This window comes from Triticum aestivum, chromosome 7A, assembly GCF_018294505.1.
Source record: "Triticum aestivum cultivar Chinese Spring chromosome 7A, IWGSC CS RefSeq v2.1, whole genome shotgun sequence".
NCBI classification, from domain to species: Eukaryota; Viridiplantae; Streptophyta; class Magnoliopsida; order Poales; family Poaceae; genus Triticum; species Triticum aestivum.
This window is the reverse complement of record NC_057812.1, coordinates 89,693,909-89,714,434: the sequence shown is the minus strand read 5'-3', so window position 1 is coordinate 89,714,434 and position 20,526 is coordinate 89,693,909. Positions and strand designations below refer to the sequence as shown.

Sequence of the window (20,526 nt, the reverse complement as noted above, 5' to 3'; positions counted from 1 at the left end):
TGGAGCGCCACCTCTTGGCCGGCCAGCCCCCCCCCCTTGAGCCTTTATATACGGAGGCACGGGGCACCCCTAGAGACACAAGTTGATCCACGTGATCATATTCTTAGCCGTGTGCGGTGCCCCCTTCCACCATAGTTCTCGATAATATTGTAGCAGTGCTCAGGCGAAGCCCTGCGACGGTAGTACATCAAGATCGTCACCACGCTGTCGTACTGACGGAACTCTTCCCCGACACTTTGCTGGATCGGAGTCCGGGGATCGTCATCGAGCTGAACGTGTGCTAGAACTCGGAGGTGTCGTAGTTTCGGTGCTTGATCGGTCGAGCCGTGGAGACGTACGACTACATCAACCAAGTTAACGCTTCCATTTTCGATCTACAAGGGTACGTAGATCACACTCTCCCCCTCTCGTTGCTATGCATCACCATGATCTTGCGTGTGCGTAGGAATTTTTTTGAAATTACTACGAAACCCAACAGTGGCATCCGAGCCTAGGTTTTATGTGTTGATGTTATATGCACGAGTAGAACACAAGTGAGTTGTGGGCGATATAAGTCATACTGCTTACCAGCATGTCATACTTTGGTTCGGCGGTATTGTTGGACGAAGCGGCCCGGACCGACATTACGCGTACGCTTACGCGAGACCGGTTCTCCCGACGTGCTTTGCACAAAGGTGGCTAGCGGGTGACAGTTTCTCCAACTTTAGTTGAACCGAGTGTGGCTACGCCCGGTCCTTGCGAAGGTTAAAACAGCACCAACTTGACAAACTATCGTTGTGGTTTTGATGCATAGGTAAGATTGGTTCTTGCTTAAGCCCGTAGCAGCCACGTAAAACTTGCAACAACAAAGTAGAGGACGTCTAACTTGTTTTTGCAGGGCATGTTGTGATGTGATATGGTCAAGACATGATGCTAAATTTTATTGTATGAGATGATCATGTTTTGTAACCGAGTTATCGGCAACTGGCAGGAGCCATACGGTTGTCGCTTTATTGTATGCAATGCAATCGCGCTGTAATGCTTTACTTTATCACTAAGCGGTAGCGATAGTCGTGGAAGCATAAGATTGGCAAGACGACAACGATGCTACGATGGAGATCAAGGTGTCGCGCCGGTGACGATGGTGATCACAACGGTGCTTCGGAGATAGAGATCACAAGCACAAGATGATGATGGCCATATCATATCACTTATATTGATTGCATGTGATGTTTATCTTTTATGCATCTTATCTTGCTTTGGTTGACGGTAGCATTATAAGATGATCTCTCACTAATTATCAAGAAGTGTTCTCCCTGAGTATGCACCGTTGCGAAAGTTCTTCGTGCTGAGACACCACGTGATGATCGGGTGTGATAGGCCCTACGTTCAAATACAATGGGTGCAAAACAGTTGCACACGCGGAATACTCAGGTTATACTTGACGAGCCAAGCATATACATATATGGCCTCGGAACACGGAGACCGAAAGGTCGAGCGTGAATCATATAGTAGATATGATCAACATAGCGATGTTCACCAATGAAACTACTCCATCTCACGTGATGATCGGACATGGTTTAGTTGATTTGGATCACGTAATCACTTAGAGGATTAGAGGGATGTCTATCTAAGTGGGAGTTCTTAAGTAATATGATTAAATTGAACTTAAATTTATCATGAACTTAGTCTTGGTTGTATTTTGCAAATTATGTTATAGATCAATAGCTCGTGTTGTTGCTTCCCTGTGTTTATTTTGATATGTTCCTAGAGAAAATTGTGTTGAAAGATGTTAGTAGCAATGATGCGGATTGGATCCGTGATTTGAGGTTTATCCTCATTGCTGCACAGAAGAATTATGTCCTTGATGCACCGCTAGGTGACAGACCTATTGCAGGAGCAGATGCAGACGTTATGAACGTTTGGCTAGCTCAATATGATGACTACTTGATAGTTTAGTGCACCATACTTAAATGGCTTAGAATCGGGACTTCAAAGACGTTTTGAACATCATGGACCATATGAGATGTTCCAGGAATTGAAGTTAATATTTCAAGAAAATACCCGAGTTGTGAGATATGAAGTCTCCAACAAGTTCTATAGCTAAAAGATGGAGGAGAATCGCTCAACTAGTGAGCATGTGCTCAGATTGTCTGGGTACTACAATCGCTTGAATCAAGTGGGAGTTAATCTTCCAGATAAGATAGTGATTGACAGAATTCTCTAGTTACCATCACCAAGTTACTAGAACTTCGTGACGAACTATAATATGCAAGGGATAACGGAAACAACTCCCAAGCTCTTCGTGATGCTGAAATCAACGAAGGTAGAAATCAAGAAAAACATCAAGTGTTGATGGTTGACAAGACCACTAGTTTCAAGAAAAGGGCAAAGGGGAAGGGGAACTTCAAGAAGAACGGCAAGCAAGTTACTGCTCAAGTAAAGAAGCCCAAGTCTGATCCTAAGCCTAAGACTAAGTGCTTCTACTGCAAAGGGATTGGTCACTGGAAGCAGAACTACCCAAGTGATTGGCGGATAAGAAGGATGGCAAAGTGAACATAAGTATATTTGATATACATGTTATTGATGTGTACTTTACTAGTGTTTATAGCAACCCCTCAGTAATAGATACTAGTTCAGTTGCTAAGATTAGTAACTCGAAATGGGAGTTGCAGAATAAACAGAAACTAGTTAAGGGTGAAGTAACGATGTGTGTTGGAAGTGGTTCCAAGATTGATATGATCATCATCGCACACTCCCTATACTTTTGGGATTAGTGTTGAACCTAAATAAGTGTTATTTGGTGTTTGCGTTGAGCATGAATATGATTTGATCATGTTTATTGTAATACGGTTATTCATTTAAGTAAGAGAATAAATTGTTGTTCTGTTTACATGAATAAAACCTTATATGGTTACACACCCAATGAAAATAGTTCGTTGGATCTCGATCATAGTAATACACATAATCATAATATTGAAACCAAAAGATACAAAGTTAATAATGATAGTGCAACTTATTTGTAGCACTGCTGTTTAGGTCATATTGGTGTAAAGCGCATGAAGAAACTCCATGCTGATGGGCTTTTGGAATCACTTGATTATGAATCAGTTGATACTTGCGAACCATGCCTCATGGGCAAGATGACTAAGACTCCGTTCTTCGGAACAATGGAGCGAGCAACAAATTTGTTGGAAATCATACATACTGATGTATGTGGTCCGATGAATATTGAGACTCGCGACAGGTATCATTATTTTCTGATCTTCACAGATGATTTGAGCAGATATGAGTATATCTACTTGATGAAACATAAGTCTGAAACATTTGAAAAGTTCAAAGAATTTCAGAGTGAAGTGGAAAATCATCGTAACAAGAAAATAAAGTTTCTACGATCTGATCGTGGAGAAGAGTATTTGAGTTATGAGTTTGGTCTTTAGTTAAAACAATGTGAAATAGTTTCACTACTCACGCCACCTAGAACACCACAGCATAATGGTGTGTCCGAACGTCATAACCGTACTTTATTAGATATGGTGCGACCTATGATGTCTCTTACCGATCTACCACTATCATTTTGGGGTTATGCATTAAAGACAGCTGCATTCACGTTTAAAAGGGCACCATCTAAGTCCGTTGAGATGACACAATCTGAAATGTGGTTTGGCAAGAAACCAAAGTTGTCGTTTCTTAAAGTTTGGGATTGTGATGCTTATATGAAAAAATTTCATCCTGATAAACTCAAACCCAAATCGGAGAAATATGTCTTCATAGGATACCCAAAGGAGACTATTGGGTACACCTTCTATCACAGATCTGAAGGCAAGACATTTGTTGCTAAGAATGGATCCTTTCCAGAGAAGGAGTTTCTCTTGAAAGAAGTGAGTGGGAGGAAAGTAGAAAACTTGATAAGGTAATTGTACCATCTCCCTTATTGGAAAGTAGTTCATCACAGAAATCTGTTCTTGTGACTACTACACCAATTAGTGAGTAAGCTAATGATGATGATCATGTAACTTCAGATCAAGTTACTACCGAATCTCGTAGGTAAACCAGAGTGAGATCCGCACCAGAGTGGTACGGTAATCCTGTTCTGGAAGTCATGTTACTAGACCATGACAAACTTGCGAACTATGAAGAAGCGATGGTGAGCCCAGATTCCGCAAAATGGCTTGAGGCCATGAAATCTGAGATGGGATCCATGTATGAGCACAAAGTATGGACTTTGGTTGACTTACCCGATGATCGGCAAGCCATAGAAAATAAATGGATCTTTAAGAGGAAGACGGACGTTGATAGTAGTGTTACTATCTACAAAGCTAGAATTGTCACAAAAGGTTTTCGACAAAGTTCAAGGTGTTGACTACGATGAGATTTTCTCACTCGTATTGATGCTTAAAAGTCTGTCCAAATCATGTTAACAATTGCCGCATTTTATGAAATTTGGCAAATGGATAACAAAACTGCAATCCTTAATGGATTTCTTAAAGAAAGAGTTGTATATGATGCAACCAGAAGGTTTTGTCAATCCTAAAGGTGCTAACAAAATAAGCAAGCTCCAGCGATCCATCTATGGACTGGTGCAAGCATCTCGGAGTTGGAATAAACGCTTTGATAGTATGATCAAAGCATATAGATTTATACAGACTTGCGGTGAAGCCTGTATTTACAAGAAAGTGAGTGGGAGCATTACAACATTTCTGATAAGTATATGTGAATGACATATTGTTGATCGAAAATAATGTAGAATTATTCTGCAAAGCATAAAGGAGTGTTTGAAAGGAGTTTTTCAAAGAAAGACCTCGGTGAAGCTGCTTACATATTGAGCATCAAGATCTATAGAGATAGATCAAGACGCTTGATAAGTTTTTTTCAATGAGTACATACCTTGACAAGATTTTGAAGTAGTTCAAAATGAAACAGTCATAGAAAGGGTTCTTACATGTGTTACAAGGTATGAAATTGAGTAAGACTCAAAGCCCGACCATGGCAGAAGATAGAAAGAGAATGAAAGTCATTCCCTATGCCTCAGCCATAGGTTCTATAAAGTATGCCATGCTGTGTACCAGATCTATTGTATACCCTACACTGATTTTGGCAAGCGAGTACAATAGTGATCTAGGAGTAGATCACTGGACAGCGGTCAAAATTATCCTTAGTGGAATAAGGATATGTTTCTCGATTATGGAGGTGACAAAAGGTTCGTCGTAAAGAGTTACATCGATGCAAGTTTTGACACTGATCTAGATAACTTTAAGTCTCAATCTGGATACATATTGAAAGTGGGAGCAATTAGCTAGAGTAGCTCCGTGCAGAGCATTGTTGACATAGATATTTGCAAAATACATACGGATCTGAATATGGCAGACCCGTTGACTAAATTTCTCTCACAAGCAAAACATGATCACACGTTAGTACTCTTTGGGTGTTAATCACATAGCGATGTGAACTAGATTACTGAATCTAGTAAACCCTTTGGGTGTTGGTCACATGGCGATGTGAACTATGGGTGTTAATCACATGATGATGTGAACTATCGATGTTAATCACATGGTGATGTGATCTAGATTATTGACTCTAGTGCAAGTGGGAGACTGAAGGAAATATGCCCTAGATGCAATAATAAAGTTATTATTTATTTCCTTATATCATGATAAAAGTTTATTATTCATGCTAGAATTGTATTATCCGGAAACATAATACATGTGTGAATACATAGACAAACAGAGTGTCACTAGTATGCCTCTACTTGACTAGCTCGTTAATCAAAGATGGTTATGTTTCCTAACCATGGACAAAGAGTTGTCATTTGATTAATGGGATCACATCATTAGTTGAATGATCTGATTGACATGACCCATTCCATTTGCTTAGCACCCGATCGTTTAGTATGTTGCTATTGCTTTCTTCATGACTTATACATGTTCCTATGACTATGAGATTATGCAACTCCCGTTTGCCGGAGGAACACTTTGTGTGCTACCAAATGTCACAACGTAACTGGGTGATTATAAAGGAGCTCTACAGGTGTCTCCAAAGGTACATGTTGGGTTGGCGTATTTCGAGATTAGGATTTGTCACTCCGATTGTCGGAGAGGTATCTCTGGGCCCTGTCGGTAATGCACATCACTTAAGCCTTGCAAGAATTGCAACTAATGAAGTTAGTTGCAGGATGATGTATTACGGAACGAGTAAAGAGACTTGTCAGTAACGAGATTGAACTAGGTATGGGATACCGACGATCGAATCTTGGGCAAGTAACATACCGATGACAAAGGGAACAACGTATGTTGTTATGCGGTCTGACCGATAAAAAGATCTTCATAGAATATGTAGGAGCCAATATGAGCATCCAGGTTCCGCTATTGGTTATTGACCGGAGACGTGTCGGTCATGTCTACATTGTTATCGAACCCGTAGGGTCCGCACGCTTAAGGTTACGATGACAGTTATATTATGAGTTTATGCATTTTGATGTACCGAAGGTTGTTCGGAGTCCCGGATGTGATCACGGACATGACGAGGAGTCTCGAAATGGTCGAGACATAAAGATTGATATATTGGAAGCCTATGTTTGGATATCGGAAGTGTTCCGGGTGAAATCGGGATTTTACCGGAGTACCGGGAGGTTACCGGAACCCCCCGGGAAGTATATGGGCCTTAGTGGGCCTTAGTGGAAGAGAGGAGAGGTGGCCAGAGATGGGCCGCGCGCCCCTCCCCCCTCCTTGGTCCGAATAGGACAAGGAGAGGGGGCCGGCCCCCCTTCCTCCTCTCTCTCCTCTTTTCCCCCCTCCGCGAATCCTATTCCAACTAGGAAAGGGGGGGAGTCCTACTCCCGGAAGGAGTAGGACTCCTCCTGGCGCGCCACCTCTTGGCCGGCCAGCCCCCCCCTTTGAGCCTTTATATACGGAGGCACGGGGCACCCCTAGAGACACAAGTTGATCCACGTGATCATATTCTTAGCCGTGTGCGGTGCCCCCTTCCACCATAGTTCTCGATAATATTGTAGCAGTGCTCAGGCGAAGCCCTGCGACGGTAGTACATCAAGATCGTCACCACGCCGTCATGCTGACGGAACTCTTCCCCGACACTTTGCTGGATCGGAGTCCGGGGATCGTCATCGAGCTGAACGTGTGCTAGAACTCGGAGGTGCCGTAGTTTCGGTGCTTGATCGGTCGAGCCGTGGAGACGTACGACTACATCAACCAAGTTAACGCTTCCGTTGTCGATCTACAAGGGTACGTAGATCACACTCTCCCCCTCTCGTTGCTATGCATCACCATGATCTTGCGTGTGCGTAGGAATTTTTTTGAAATTACTACGAAACCCAACAGGGAGTACTCAATGGAGGTGATATTCCGGAAGGCTGGAATGATACTCTCGTGGTACGTATACCTAAAGTCAAGGACCCGAGCAGGATTAAGGATTTGCGTCCTATAAGTTTATGCAACGTCCTATACAAACTCGTCTCCAAGGTGTTAGCAAACCGACTGAAAGTTGTACTACCAGACATTATCTCCGAGAACCAAAGTGCGTTCATTCCGAGACGTCTCATCACAGATAATGTCTTGATTGCTTATGAGGTCACACATTACTTGAGGAATAAAAGAGGGGGCCTAGATGGTATTGCTGCAATAAAAGCGGACATGAGCAAGGCATATGACTGCGTCGAGTGGAGTTTTCTGGAGGCAATGCTCACAAAACTTGGTTTTCGCAGGAGATGGGTAAATCTCATCATGAAGTGTGTCACAACTGTGCGTTATCAGATCAAGGTGAATGGAGTTCTTACGGAACAATTTGTGCCCACCCAGGGATTGAGACAGGGGGACCCCCTCCCCTTACCTCTTTGTGATTTGTGCCGAGGGCTTGTCTGCATTGCTGCATGATGCTGAGGAACATGGACGCATCAGTGGAGTCAAAATCTGCCAAACTGCGCCTAGCGTGTCACACCTATTGTTTGCCGATGATTCAGTGATTTTGCTAAAGGCCAAGCAGGAGGAAGCCGCTGCTCTCCATGACATTCTTCAGCTCTACGAGAACTGCTCTGGACAATGCATCAATACGGAGAAGTCTGCTATCATGTTCTCCCCCAACACGGATGAGCACACTAAACAACGGGTGAAGGCGGAAGTGCAAATCATGAGTGAGGATTGGAATGATCGCTACTTGGGACTGCATGTACATGTTGGTCGATCCCGGCGTCGCACGTTTGCATATATCAAAAGGTGCTTGTGTGGGCGAGTCCATGGCTGGCAGGAAAGACTCTTGGCAAAGAGTGGGAAAGAAACTCTGGTTAAGGCCATGGGGCAGGCCATCCCGACCTTTGCCATGTCTTGCTTCGATCTCACGAAAACCTTCTGCCAGGAGCTGAACTCGTTATTAGGGAAGTTTTGGTGGAGCCACCAAGACAAGGAGAATACAATGCACTGTGTTGTTGCAGCTCTTTCTCTCTCTCTCGTAGCTGGAGGTAGAAGAAGGAGGAGCACACAGTATACTGGAGTTTCACCCGGCTTCACAGCCCCGTTACTATTCCCAGAGCACCAACTCTACTCAACAAATACATGGTCGCATCGTTGGCCGGGCGGATCGCTCACTTCGCTACTTGCATGTATGCGCAGGAGACGTGGGCGCTGCGTAGCTGTAGGGCTACAAAGCCGTGGACGCGACCATGTATTTGTTGAGTAGAGTTGGTGCTCTGGGAATAGTAACGGGGCTGTGAAGCCGAGTGAAACTCCAGTATACTGTGTGCTCCTCCTTCTTCTACCTCCAGCTACGAGAGAGAGAGAGAAAGAGCTGCAGCAACAATTGGTATCAGAGCGACCGGGTTCGAGGGGCGGCCGTGGCGTGCGGTGGCGTTAGCGGCGCGCGCGGTGCGCGGCGGACATGAAGGTCTTGACAACGGCGCGTGGCGAGTCCACGGCAGTGGGGCATGATGTCGGGCACGCGGCGAGCGCGTGGCGTCGGCAACGCGCGGCGAGTCCACGGCGGTGTGGCGTGATGTCGTGCGCGCGACGAGCAACGACGGTCACAGAGACGAGGAGGTCGCAGAAGACCTGCGTGGTGTCGCAGAGGCCGTGGCGGCTCGGCGCGACAACTGTGGAGGCGCTGCGCTGCGGTCGAGGCCGCAGCGGTGCAGGGCGATAAGCCATGGCGGCAAGCTCGTCGGGCGCGTCGGTGACGCGCGGGACGGGCGGAACGTGCGGGATGCAGCAGCGTGGCGCGTGTGTGTGGGCGGTGTGGCCGCATCAGGTTTGTAGGTGCGTGTGTGTGCATGAGTCCGTGTGCGTGTGTGTTGGAGTTAGTTAGCTTGACATGCATGTAGCGTGGAGGAGCTGTGCATGCACCATGCAGTAGAAAGGCTGTTACGATCAGATGGATCGAGTGCGTTGTGTGCGCGTCGTTGGCCGGGCGGATCGCTCGCTCCGCTACTTGCATGTATGCGCAGGAGACGTGGATGCTGCGTAGCTGTAGGGCTACAAAGCCGTGGACGTGACCATGTATTTGTTGAGTAGAATTGATGCTCTGAGAATAGTAACGGGGCTGTGAAGCTGGATGAAACTTCAGTATACTGTATGCTCCTCCTTCTTCTACCTCCAGCTATGAGAGAGAGAAAGAGCTGCAACAACAATTGGCATCAGAGTGACCGGGTTCGAGGGGCAGCCGTGGCGTGCAGCGGCGTTCGTGGCGCGCGCGGTGCGCGGCGGACATGAAGGTCTTGGCAACGGCGCGTGGCGAGCGCGTGGCGTCGGCAACGCGCGGCAAGTCCACGGCGGTGTGGCGTGATGCCGTGCGCGCAACGAGCAGCGGCAGTCGCAGAGACGAGAAGGTCGCGGAGGACCTGCGTGGTGTCGCAGAGGCCGCGGCGGCTCGGCGCGACGACTGTGGAGGCACTGCGCTGCAGTTGAGACCGCAGCGGTGCAGGGCAATAAGCCGTGGCGGCGAGCCGGGCGCGACCGGTGCGTGTTATGGGTGTGCACTGGACGCGTCGGGCGCGTCGGGACTGCGGGCGCGCGTACGGGCATGCGGATCACCGGGGGAGAACGCGTCCAGCAGAGCGCAGGGCGGCCGCGTCGATCACGTCAGTGCGTGATCGTGTGCGCGAGCCGGGGCGTGCAGGACATGGCGTCATGGAGGCAGTGTCAAGCGTCGAGGAGGCCGTAGGAGCGGCCATTGCGACATCGACGACGATGGACTCACCTGCTGTAGGCCGTGGCTTAGGGGGTGTGTGTTGGAATAAGCCACGGTGTGTGCGGTCGGGCTCGTCGGGCGCAACGGATACGCGCGGGACGGGCGGGACGCACTGGTGCCGCCGGGCTCGTCGGGCGCATCAGTGACGCGCGGGACGGGCGGAACATGCGGGATGCAGCAGCGTGGCGCGTGTGTGTGGGCGGTGTGTGGCCGCATCAGGTTCGTAGGTGCGTGTGTGTGCACGAGTCCGTGTGCGTGTGTGTTGGAGTTAGTTAGCTTACGCTGCTGCATCCCGCACGTTCCGCCCGTCCCGCGCGTCACCGACGCGCCCGACGAGCCCGACGGCACCAGTGCGTCCCGCCCGTCCCGCGCGTATCCATCGCGCCCGATGAGCCCGATCGCACACATCGTGGCTTATTCCAACACACTGGTTAAGCTGGGAGACTCTGACGAAGCCAAAAGCAATGGGAGGATTGGGATTTCTGGACATGCACAATTTTAACATCGCCATGTTGTCCAGATAAGGATGGCGACTGCTTCAAAACCCCGACAGCCTCTGTTGCAGAATTTTGAAAGCTCGCTACTTCCCGCACTGTAGTATCCTGGAGGCGGTGCCGAGAGATGGGATATCTTACAACCTGGAGAAGCATATTGAAGGGCCTCGATCTAGTTAAACAGGGTTACATCTGAAGGATCGAGGATGGCTCAACGGTGAAGATATGGACTGATCCATGGATTCCTAGAGCTTGGTCGAGGCAAGTCATCACCCCACGTGGACAGAGCCTGCTCACACAGGTCAGTGAGCTCATCAGCCCGGTCACGGGTACCTGGGATGAAGAACTTGTCAATGCATCGTTCTGGCCGGACGACGCTCGCCATATCCTACAGATCCCGCTTCGAGAAGGTGTTGACGATTTCATGGCTTGGCACTTTGACAGCAAGGGCCAACATTCAGTCCGGAATGCCTACAAGCTGCAGGTCCAACTGGAGAAACAAGATCGCGGCGATGGCGCAGGCAACAGCGCCACGGCGGCTGGCAACCTGGACCGATGTGATGATATGTCCTGGAAGAGGATTTGAAAACTTCCAACTCCGCGCAAAATTCAAATGTTCACATGGAGGATCAAACATGAGTCTCTTGCGCTGCGGACAAATCTTGCCCGGAGGGGAGTTAAACTTGAATCCACGAAGTGCCTCTTGTGTGGCCTTGCAGATGAGGATGGCGCACATCTCTTCGTCAAATGCAAAGAGGTTAAGATAGCCTGGCGAGCCATGAGCTTGGAAGCGACCAGAGTGGAGTTTGAACAATTCACATCAGTGCATGTAATGCAGGACTTCCTGTGGACGTTAGATGAAAAGAAAAGAATACAGATTCTCACATTCTGGTGGCATTGGTGAAACCACAGGAACAAGGTTAGAGAGGGCGAGCTACCAGTCCCTGTGTCTGAGGTGGTTCGGCGTGTGTTCAGTAACACACAGGAGTATATGCAGCTTTTTGGTGCAAAGGCCAAACACAAACCGGACTGCAGATGGCAACCCCCGGAGAAGGACAGGGTCAAAATCAATTTGGATGGAGCCTTCACCCCGGGCGAGTCCTTTGTAACATGGGGTGTAGTGATACGGGATGATGCTGGGGAGGTCATGCTGACCCGTGCGGGACGGAAGGAACACGTTGCCAACCCTTTTGCTGCGGAAGCTACTGTCATGTCTGAGGCCGTCTCAATGGCGGCCGAGGTTGGTGCACTCCGGGTGATCTTCGAAACAGACTCAAAGCTCCTGTCCAAAGCTCTTGACTTCACCAAGGTGGATTCATCTCCTTATGCGGCCATCATTGAGGACACTAAATTCCAGCTCAAGATGTGGTTTTCACAACACTCCATCAGTGTTTATCGTCGTAGTGCGAACTCTGTAGCACACGAATTAGCTAAAGTTGGTCGTAGTTGTTTGCCACATGACAGCGCTAGCTGGGACTCTATTGTACCGCCCTCAGTGGTTGTTTGTGTTTCGGGCGACTTGCCCGTACACCGTTATTTTATAAAGCTTTGCTTTACCCTAAAAAAAACAAGTGTACCCCAGTGAGAGTTAACGGGCACAGTGCACTGTATACACGTAAACATCATTTCCCTGACGACCAAAACCCGTACCTTGATGAGAATCCTGTGGACGTCGTCACCCACCACCTCGCACTCCGGCACGACCGCGGGGCGGCCGGCGTCGTCCACCCCCTCACGCAGTACCACCTCCCGGCGGCGCGGCTCGGCGAACGACAGGCTGGGCCCGGCCGCCGCGCGCGCGGCCTCCGACGCGTCGAACCGGAACACCCCCTCCTCCAGTATCGGCACCCACACCATCGCCGCCGCCATATTGACCCGCGCTGGAGCTAGCTAGCGCCAGCAAGACAAGGATCGGGCGAGCCGGCGAGGCGAGGAGCTCTCAGCTGGGGCGCGCGCCCCTTGTAGTACAGAGAGCCGCTTCGCTTTGCTTGCGTGGATTCGGGTTTGTTTAATGGGACTCGGTGGACTTGCCCCGCTCGCTTGCGTGGATTCGCGTCGACTCGAGTTCGAGTGGAGCAGGTAGCGGCAACGGTACGACGTCAGCCGCAGACATCGTTGCTGACGACTGAGCAGACCCCCCAGGCAGCGATAAACTGCTGGGAAATATTATCTCGTCCGCCATCTTCTGTAAATAAAGGATTATCTCGGCCACCATCGATCATACAATCAGTCACGTCCGACGGCGAGCTCCACCGTCAGTGCCTCGGTTGGAGCACGTAGGCATGGACAGCCGGAGATATATATGAGGCAGATCTTCTACAACCGAACCCCTCTTACCCTTCTACCAAACGTCTGAGCGGACAGCCCGAAAAATCGCAACCCAACCGCTCTACTCCCCATCCTCTCCCCTCGCCGCCTTCCGTCGCCACCATGTCCGGCTTCGGTAGCGGCTCCTCCTTTGAAGCCGACCCATTGATTGGGACGCCCCCATAGCGGAGTCGAACAAGGAGCTCGCCCTCCAGGGCAGACCAATTTTTTTAGAGGGGGCTAAAAAATGCATGGAGTTATTTATGAATCAATAAGGCAACAATATCGATGTAAACTAAAATGTGGGCATAATCACTTCATTCTTCACATGGTGACCAAATTCGTTGAAACGTAACAAAAGATAACCATTTGAGATAAAATGAACTACTTCATCCGAGGTTGCAAAACAGAATATTCAGGCCTCTTTTGGTTCGAAAGATATAATACCATAGGAATAGAAAAAATATAGGAAGTGATATGACATCTATCTCAAATCCCTTAGAGAAAGAGGTGCCATTTGGTTCATAGGATAGAATTTTTCCTTTGGATCAAGGCTAATGGTTTTTTTTCTTTTGAAAATTGAAATACAATGGATTGGTTCCTATCCCATACATGAATAAGATTCTATTCCTACAAACCAAAGGGCTTCAAAAAAATAATTCTCCACAAAGATCCTATCCTTTAGAGTTCCTACAAACCAAAGAAGGTCTGATCATTTTTATAGCAATCTAACCTACAACCAGCAACATCAACAAAAAGAGCATGATTAAATTGAGGATGAATGAAAACATTAACGAAGGCCGGTATTAAAAAACAAAAGGAGCTTTAGCTATGCCATTACCTTTGGTTTCATGATGTTTGGGATTGTAATCTACAATCCTCTTCCTTTTAGATTGGTCCTTGGAAAGCTTGTTCAAATCAACTAGTTCGGGCATCTTAGAAGTTGTTGATTTTTTTTAAAAGAAAAATCTCCATAGGTCTTCCTGAAACTTTAAGTGCCAAAAACTCAAAGTTAAATGATTTCTCGAATTACCATACATCGTACATGAAGATGAAATGTGCTATGAACTAAGAAGTAGTAATAGATAAAATAACTAAATTGGAGTTTTTTTAGCCCGGATTAGCCATTAGTTGTAAGAAGAAATTTGCACAGTAAGAAATACTACTATAAGTCATAAAAAAATTGCTTGAACCGGTCTAATCACATAGATTGATAAACTACACGGATAAGTTGATGAGACTAAGATATAGAAGCAAACAAACAAAAACGTTTGAAGAAAAAATATCAAGAGATGACTGAGAGCAACTCTAGCCGATCCCCTGAAAAATAGAGGAGTATCCGGCCGAGTAAAGCTTAGCGGAGTATTTTTACTGTACTAAATTTTGGCAGGGCCTAACCAACCCCCTAAACTTAAAGGAATAAAAGTTATAGTTGGCTTATGCATTTTGTTGAACACTTGGTATGCGTCTTCCAGCGATGCTAGCCTAGCGAGCAGCCTTCGGTGGTTGTACAAATCACTGCAAACAAGTAGTAACAAAAGCAAGACGGCATCAACGACGACAACAAGCAGAAGATCCTAGTCCTAGCTGGTGTGGTTTCTCAAGGTGGACGCGGGGGGAGGGGGCTTCAATCAACTCCCGCAACCATCTATTATTTTTATATTTGTATGTATAGAGAATAGATGTATATATATAGATGTACATATGATGCATGATTTGTTATTGATTGATTGGTTCTTTTACTTTTGTAGTGAGCAATTGCATGAGAATGCCGTCGCTTTCATGAAAAAATTGGATGTAAGCCACACACTCGGTCTCGGCGATATTGCCATGTCAATGCCAGATATGCAAACAAGAAATGCTGAGGTGGTGGATGAGGTCGAGGAGAATCAAGGAAACAAGAAGAGGAGTAGGTCATGCAACTACAAGACCAAGGAAAACAAATTTTTTAAAACCATAAGGAAGACAAATGTTTGTGTGAAGCTTGGGTCGACCTCGATGCCATCATCGGTGCAAACAAAACAAAGGAGAAATTTTAGCAAAGCACCGAGAAGCACTGCAATAGCAATGTAACCAGTCCCTCCAACCGCAGAACCAGATCTCTCGGTCATCGCTGGACTTTAATCCAAGACCAATGCAACCAGACCAATGCAAACGGTGGACCGGATGTGTTTTGCAAGTCAAACCTTGCGCCATCAAATGGACTGGCCATCAAGGAGTACAAGCCCGTCATGCAAGCTCTCCTCTCTACAAATAAAGGAACAAGAGAAATGGCTCCAACCCGCTTACTCTGCATCATTGCTACTCGGAGTTTGATGGACATGAGAAGTGGACAAGAAAAACTTTGAAACCGCACCAAAGAGGCAAATGCTCAACACCAATAAGCCACCACTTAAGACAACTGGGCTTGCCTTAGTCCTTAGAGGAGCGTCCGGATCTCTTCAGCTTTGACGATGTACCGCGGGAGCCTGACGACTATGGGTTATGCTCGCACTTGAGCTGCGCTGCGAAGTAGTCGAGCTGCATGTAGTATTGGAACACGTTCACGTAGTCGTTGGCGGCGTTGTCATCCTGCACTTGCGCGACTCGCCCGATCCTTCATGGTGACGTACATCTTTGTCGACGTCGATCGATCCCTACAGGTTGAACTGAACGCAACAGACTCGTCTGTTTTTCTTTTTGGGGGGTGGGGGGCGTGTGGTGTGGTGGCTTCATTCATGGTCGGCATGATCAGGTCACACACACTCAGCTAGGGAAACGAACAGCGAAAAAAAGGAGTCGTAATACTGGGCCGTGGAACTATAGGCTGCTGACTGCCGTGGTGTTCTTACCGGGCCTGCTGAAGCCCAAACGAACGAGAGGCGCATAGGCTGGCTTGGCTGGTTGCTCGAGCGCCACAGAGACTCTCTGTTCTTTGGTTCTGGTTTAGTACCACCTCGCTGGCGGAGAGCGGAGACATGGTGGACAGAGCTATAAGAGGAGGGGAGGGCATCATTGCACATCATATCTTTCTCGGCCTTTTGGCTAAGATCAAGTGTAGTATCTGTTCTTATCAGTTTAATATCTGATATGTGGGCCATGTGCCTATAATGATATTAAATTTATTTTTTATGGGGGAGGGTTCACCACAATGGCTTGCCATTGGGGCTCTCAGTTGTTGCATGGGCGTTGCACTACAGCCCAGGCGGGCGCACCCCAACCAATACTATTTGAAAACTTTTTGAATCCTTTTAAAAAGACTTCTGAAATTATATTGAATACCTGATGAAAAGCAAAATGAGGTGAAACTAATGAGCTAAATGGATAGGCCTCTTCCACCCGGGCGATTAGCACACAGCAAACTTAGGCAATTTTGTATTTTGTGACGTGCAAAATTGTTAATAACTGTAGAGTGTAGATAATTCCAGAGGATGCCGTGGGTCGGTCGGCATCACCAGTCAAGCCTGACACTCTGTCACAACTGAAGTGATCTTTAGGGCTGTCTACTGGAACCAGAGGTACTCCCTCTGTATCACAATGGGCTTGGTAAAGGACTTGGGTTCAAAAAGACAACACTGAGAGCACAAAGGATGCTGCAATGCAGATTGGGCAAGAAGTGTGGTGACAAAAGATCTTCCTCAGGATACTAACATCTCTGTGGAAAATATCTTGTGACACGGAGTTTTGTAGGTTGCAGCTCGGTCTACTACTACGCAGAGTATAGAGCAATGTCATTGAGGTTGTGTGAAAAATGGTCTGTCAAAAGGCTCACCTGTCAGTTTTGAGAATCAGGATCATTTTTTGAATTTTTGAACAAATTTTGAAATTGCATTTTGATTTGAAACTGTGGACAATTTTGAAAAAGGAAACATTTTTTTAAACTCCAAGCAAATTTGTTAAAACAACAAACATTTTTTTACTTTTTGAAAAAAAAATTAAAACAGGAAGAAATTGCCAAATTTCAAAGAAGAATGTTGAAATTTCTACAAACATTTTTTTAGAAAAAGGGAAATAAATTTAAGAAAGGAAAAAACAAAAACAAAAATGAAAAGAAAAGAAGAAAAATTAAAAAGGAAAAATAAGAAAAATTAAAAATTAAATTTAAAACTGAAAGAAAAATCAATAAAAAAGGGTTCAGGAAGCTTCTTTTTTTTCAGAAGGTTCCCAATACCGGCCAGGAATTTTTTTCCCAAAACTGTCGTCCATTGCAAGTTATTTATTCACTAAATGAGCCGGCCCAATGAAATCCAATCGGTCGCTAGGCTCTGTTGGAAACAACGTAATAGTGGGGCGTGGAAGCATTGCTGCCGTGGTGTATTCTTACCGGGCCTGATGTCCAAACGAACGGGAGGCGCAAAGACTGTTTGCCCGAGTGCAGCAGGGACTCTCTTCGTTCTTTCCTTTAGTAACACCTCGCTGGTGGAGAGTAGGGAGGTGGTCGAGGAAGCTATAAGAAGAGGGGCAACACATCATTGCAAATCATACCTTTCTCGGCCTTTTGGCTAAAATCAAGTGTAGTGTCTGTTCTTATCAGTTTAATATTTGATATGTGGGCCATGTGCCCAAAACGATATTAAATTTATTTTTTATGGGGGAGGGTCCACCACAGTGGCTTGCCATTGGGGCCCTCGGGTGTCGCCTGGACGTTGCACTACAGCCTAGGCAGGCGCACCCCACATTGGGGCCCTCGGGTGTTGTCATCGTCAGCCTGACAAAAATCCGAGCAATTTCACCGTCATTCTCGTTGTAGCCGAACAATCCATCTTATGGCATGCTGATCGAGACGGAACCACATAAAGGGCCATGGCACCCCACTGCCGCCCCTCTCCAGATCTATGGCACCACAGTCCAAATTCGACTACATCCATCCTGCCCACACAACACCTCATTTGAACCGGGCCTAGCCCGAGCCGGCAGTAGACAACCGCGAGCTCCGAAGAGGACGACCACGCAGCGAAAGGAGGGCGATGCACCACCACACGCGCCTCGAAGAAGTCACCACGGCTGGACAGCCCCGCGAAGACGCGCAACATGCATCCTTGCGTGTCTCGAAAGCCGGCGCGCTACAGGCTGCAGATCCGGAGCAGCCCACCAGGACGGATCCGGGAGGGTATCCGCCAAGAACCATGCGGGAAAGACAAGACGGTTTGATCCATGCGAGGGAGACATGTTCATGTGGTTCTCTTTGATGGATTCGATGAACTTTATTTATGCTTGTAGTTGAATTACGATGTGGTCCATTTGAATTGTCTATGTTTGTTTTTAAATATGGTGAATTTGTTTCAATTGTTCTAGCAAATGTTTTGAAAAATGGCAAAAAAAATTGGAATAGGGGATCTGCTTTAGGGAAATGAGATAGGAAGAAGGTTTTGGACTTTTAGGATAGAGATTTGCTAAAAGATGACCTGAACAAATATACTGCCTCTTCACATTTATCACGCGTCAAGTAGTTCTCTAAATAAGAAGCCATTCTCAAAGTAGATTTTATGAATCTTTTTTTAGTTGTAGATTTTCTAAATATAATGTTTGCAAGGATTATGTCATCACTGAGTTATGGCACCTATGGTCTTCATAAGTTTAATGAAACCCCTACTTCAAACATGATGATGGTGATTTTTCTTGTCTTCTCGTTGCCATGCCCTCGCCGCCATATCTAGGCCCGGTGATAGCCATGGGCCTGCCTTCGAGGAGCACAAAGATCCTTTCGGTGCCGCCAGGGTGCCGCTGGCGGCTATGGGTTCTGCTCGTTCTTGAGGTGCCCCGTGAATTAGTCGAGTGCGTGCATGCAGTGTTGGAACACGACACAATTTTTGAAACCGTGAACATTTTTTCAAATTCCCAAACATTTTTTAAGTTTGTAAACAAATTTTAAAAAACAATTTTTTTTGGAAATTCTGAACAAATTGTTAGATCCCGAACATTTCTTTAATTGCTGAACATTTTTGAATTGTTGAGCAAATTTTGGAAAGTAGATCATTTTTTTGAATTCTCAAACTCTTTTTGAATTTATGAACAATTTTTGAAAATCGGGATCAATTTTTAAATTTTCTAAAAAAATTATGAAATTTCGAATTTTTTTAAATTGTTAACAGTTTTTTAGAAAGGAAACATTTTTCGAATTTCTAAACAAAATTTCGAATGCGACAAACATTTTTTGAATTTCTGAACAAATTTTGAAAATTGTAAGAAATTTAGAAATTCCAAACACATTTTTTAGAAAAAAGAAACATAAATTCGTCAAAGTAAAGAGAAAATGAAAATAAAAGAAAAAAGAAAGAGGAAAAAGAGTAAAGGTAAAAAAGGAAGAAATTAATTTAAAAAATAAAATAAAACCAGTAAAAAAGGGTTCAGGAACCTTCTGGAAGGTTGCCAAAACCGGACAGGAAAAAGGTCGCCAAAACTGGCGTCCAGTGCACGTTCTTTATTCACTAAATGGGCTGGCCCAACGGCAATTTGCCACGGGATGTTTAATACTGGGCCGTAGAAGCATTGCTGCCGTGGTGTTCTTACCGGGCCAGATGAAGCCCAAACGAACGAGGGGCGCATAGGCTGTTCGCCCGAGAGCAGCAGGGACTCTCTCCGTTCTTTCGTTTCGTTTAGTACCACCTCGCTGGCCCAGAGCGGAGAGACGGTGGACAAAGCTATAAGAGCAGGGGGAGGGGGGCGTGCAAATCATACCTTTTTCGGCCTTTTGGCTAAGATCAAGTGCAGTATCTGTTTTTATCAGTTTAATATTTGATATGTGGGCCATGTGCCCATAATGATATTAAATTTATTTTTTGTGGAGGAGGGTATATCACAGTGGCTTGCCACTGGGGGGGCCCTTGGGTGTCGCCTGGGCGTTGCACTACAGCCCAGGCAGGCGCACCCCAACCAAAACTAATTTGAAAGTTTAAATTCCTCTAAAAACTTGGTCATAATCTTGCTGTACAAAAGCCTAAAATGCCTGGTTGACCAATGCAAGCATTGCAACTAAAATCGCCATTCTGGCAGTCACTGAGTTCCTGAACGTGGCTATGATGCAGCAAAGGTAAGAAAAGTGCGCCGCTCGCTCTATTTTCTTGGATCTAATTTGGGACGGTGGTAATATATTTGTTTCCCTCAGAGAAGTAAATGGGCCGGCGTCATGAATAAAGGTTAATGAATCACAAGACAGAAAAAAAATACAGTTGGGGAATGGCTGTACCTTCTACCCTGCAAGAAGATTCACCAGGGGCTACAGGGATTCGACGATCACTCTGTACACTATATTCCATGTCTCCTACTTGTGTCGGGTACCCTCTTTTGAAGGTCGTACGATGGTGTAGCAGCGTAAATGGCCACTTACAACCCGCTGAACTCAGAACAATCCAAGGAATACAGACAGGCTGGCCTTATTTGAACCGGCAATGATTTCTCTTCCAGCACCGAGTCCACCCAGGCTTGCGAGTAGCAAGCGAGTTCAGTTGCAAACCCAAACAGTGGTCGTATTAATTTTTCGGAGAACCATGACTGGTACACCAAGCCTTAAGCCAATCTTGTGATATGGAAAATATCAATGACCTAGGTGTAGAAATTCTAGAGGATGCAGTAGGTCGAC

The 20,526-nt window shown here is 46.3% G+C and overlaps 1 protein-coding gene and 3 non-coding genes across 4 annotated transcripts in view; 3 read left to right on the top strand and 1 right to left on the bottom strand.

Annotated features, from left to right (window-relative positions):
* The window catches only part of LOC123150697 (alpha-glucosidase 2), a 32,987-nt gene extending 20,442 nt beyond the window's left edge, over positions 1 to 12,545 (bottom strand). The window contains exon 1 of the mRNA XM_044570532.1: positions 12,312 to 12,545. Within this exon, the coding sequence (XP_044426467.1) occupies positions 12,312 to 12,530 (219 nt within the window). The 5' untranslated portion in view covers positions 12,531 to 12,545. The remainder of the gene's footprint in view (positions 1 to 12,311) is intronic.
* A 3,426-nt stretch (positions 12,546 to 15,971) lies between these two features.
* On the top strand, positions 15,972 to 16,167 carry LOC123155066 (U2 spliceosomal RNA). The gene has a single exon (XR_006477196.1). It is a non-coding gene; the product is annotated as a U2 spliceosomal RNA (small nuclear RNA).
* A 1,261-nt stretch (positions 16,168 to 17,428) lies between these two features.
* LOC123155069 (U2 spliceosomal RNA) lies at positions 17,429 to 17,624 on the top strand. The gene has a single exon (XR_006477199.1). It is a non-coding gene; the product is annotated as a U2 spliceosomal RNA (small nuclear RNA).
* Positions 17,625 to 19,621: 1,997 nt separating this feature from the next.
* Positions 19,622 to 19,820, top strand: LOC123155070 (U2 spliceosomal RNA). The gene has a single exon (XR_006477200.1). It is a non-coding gene; the product is annotated as a U2 spliceosomal RNA (small nuclear RNA).
* Positions 19,821 to 20,526: the final 706 nt, after the last annotated feature.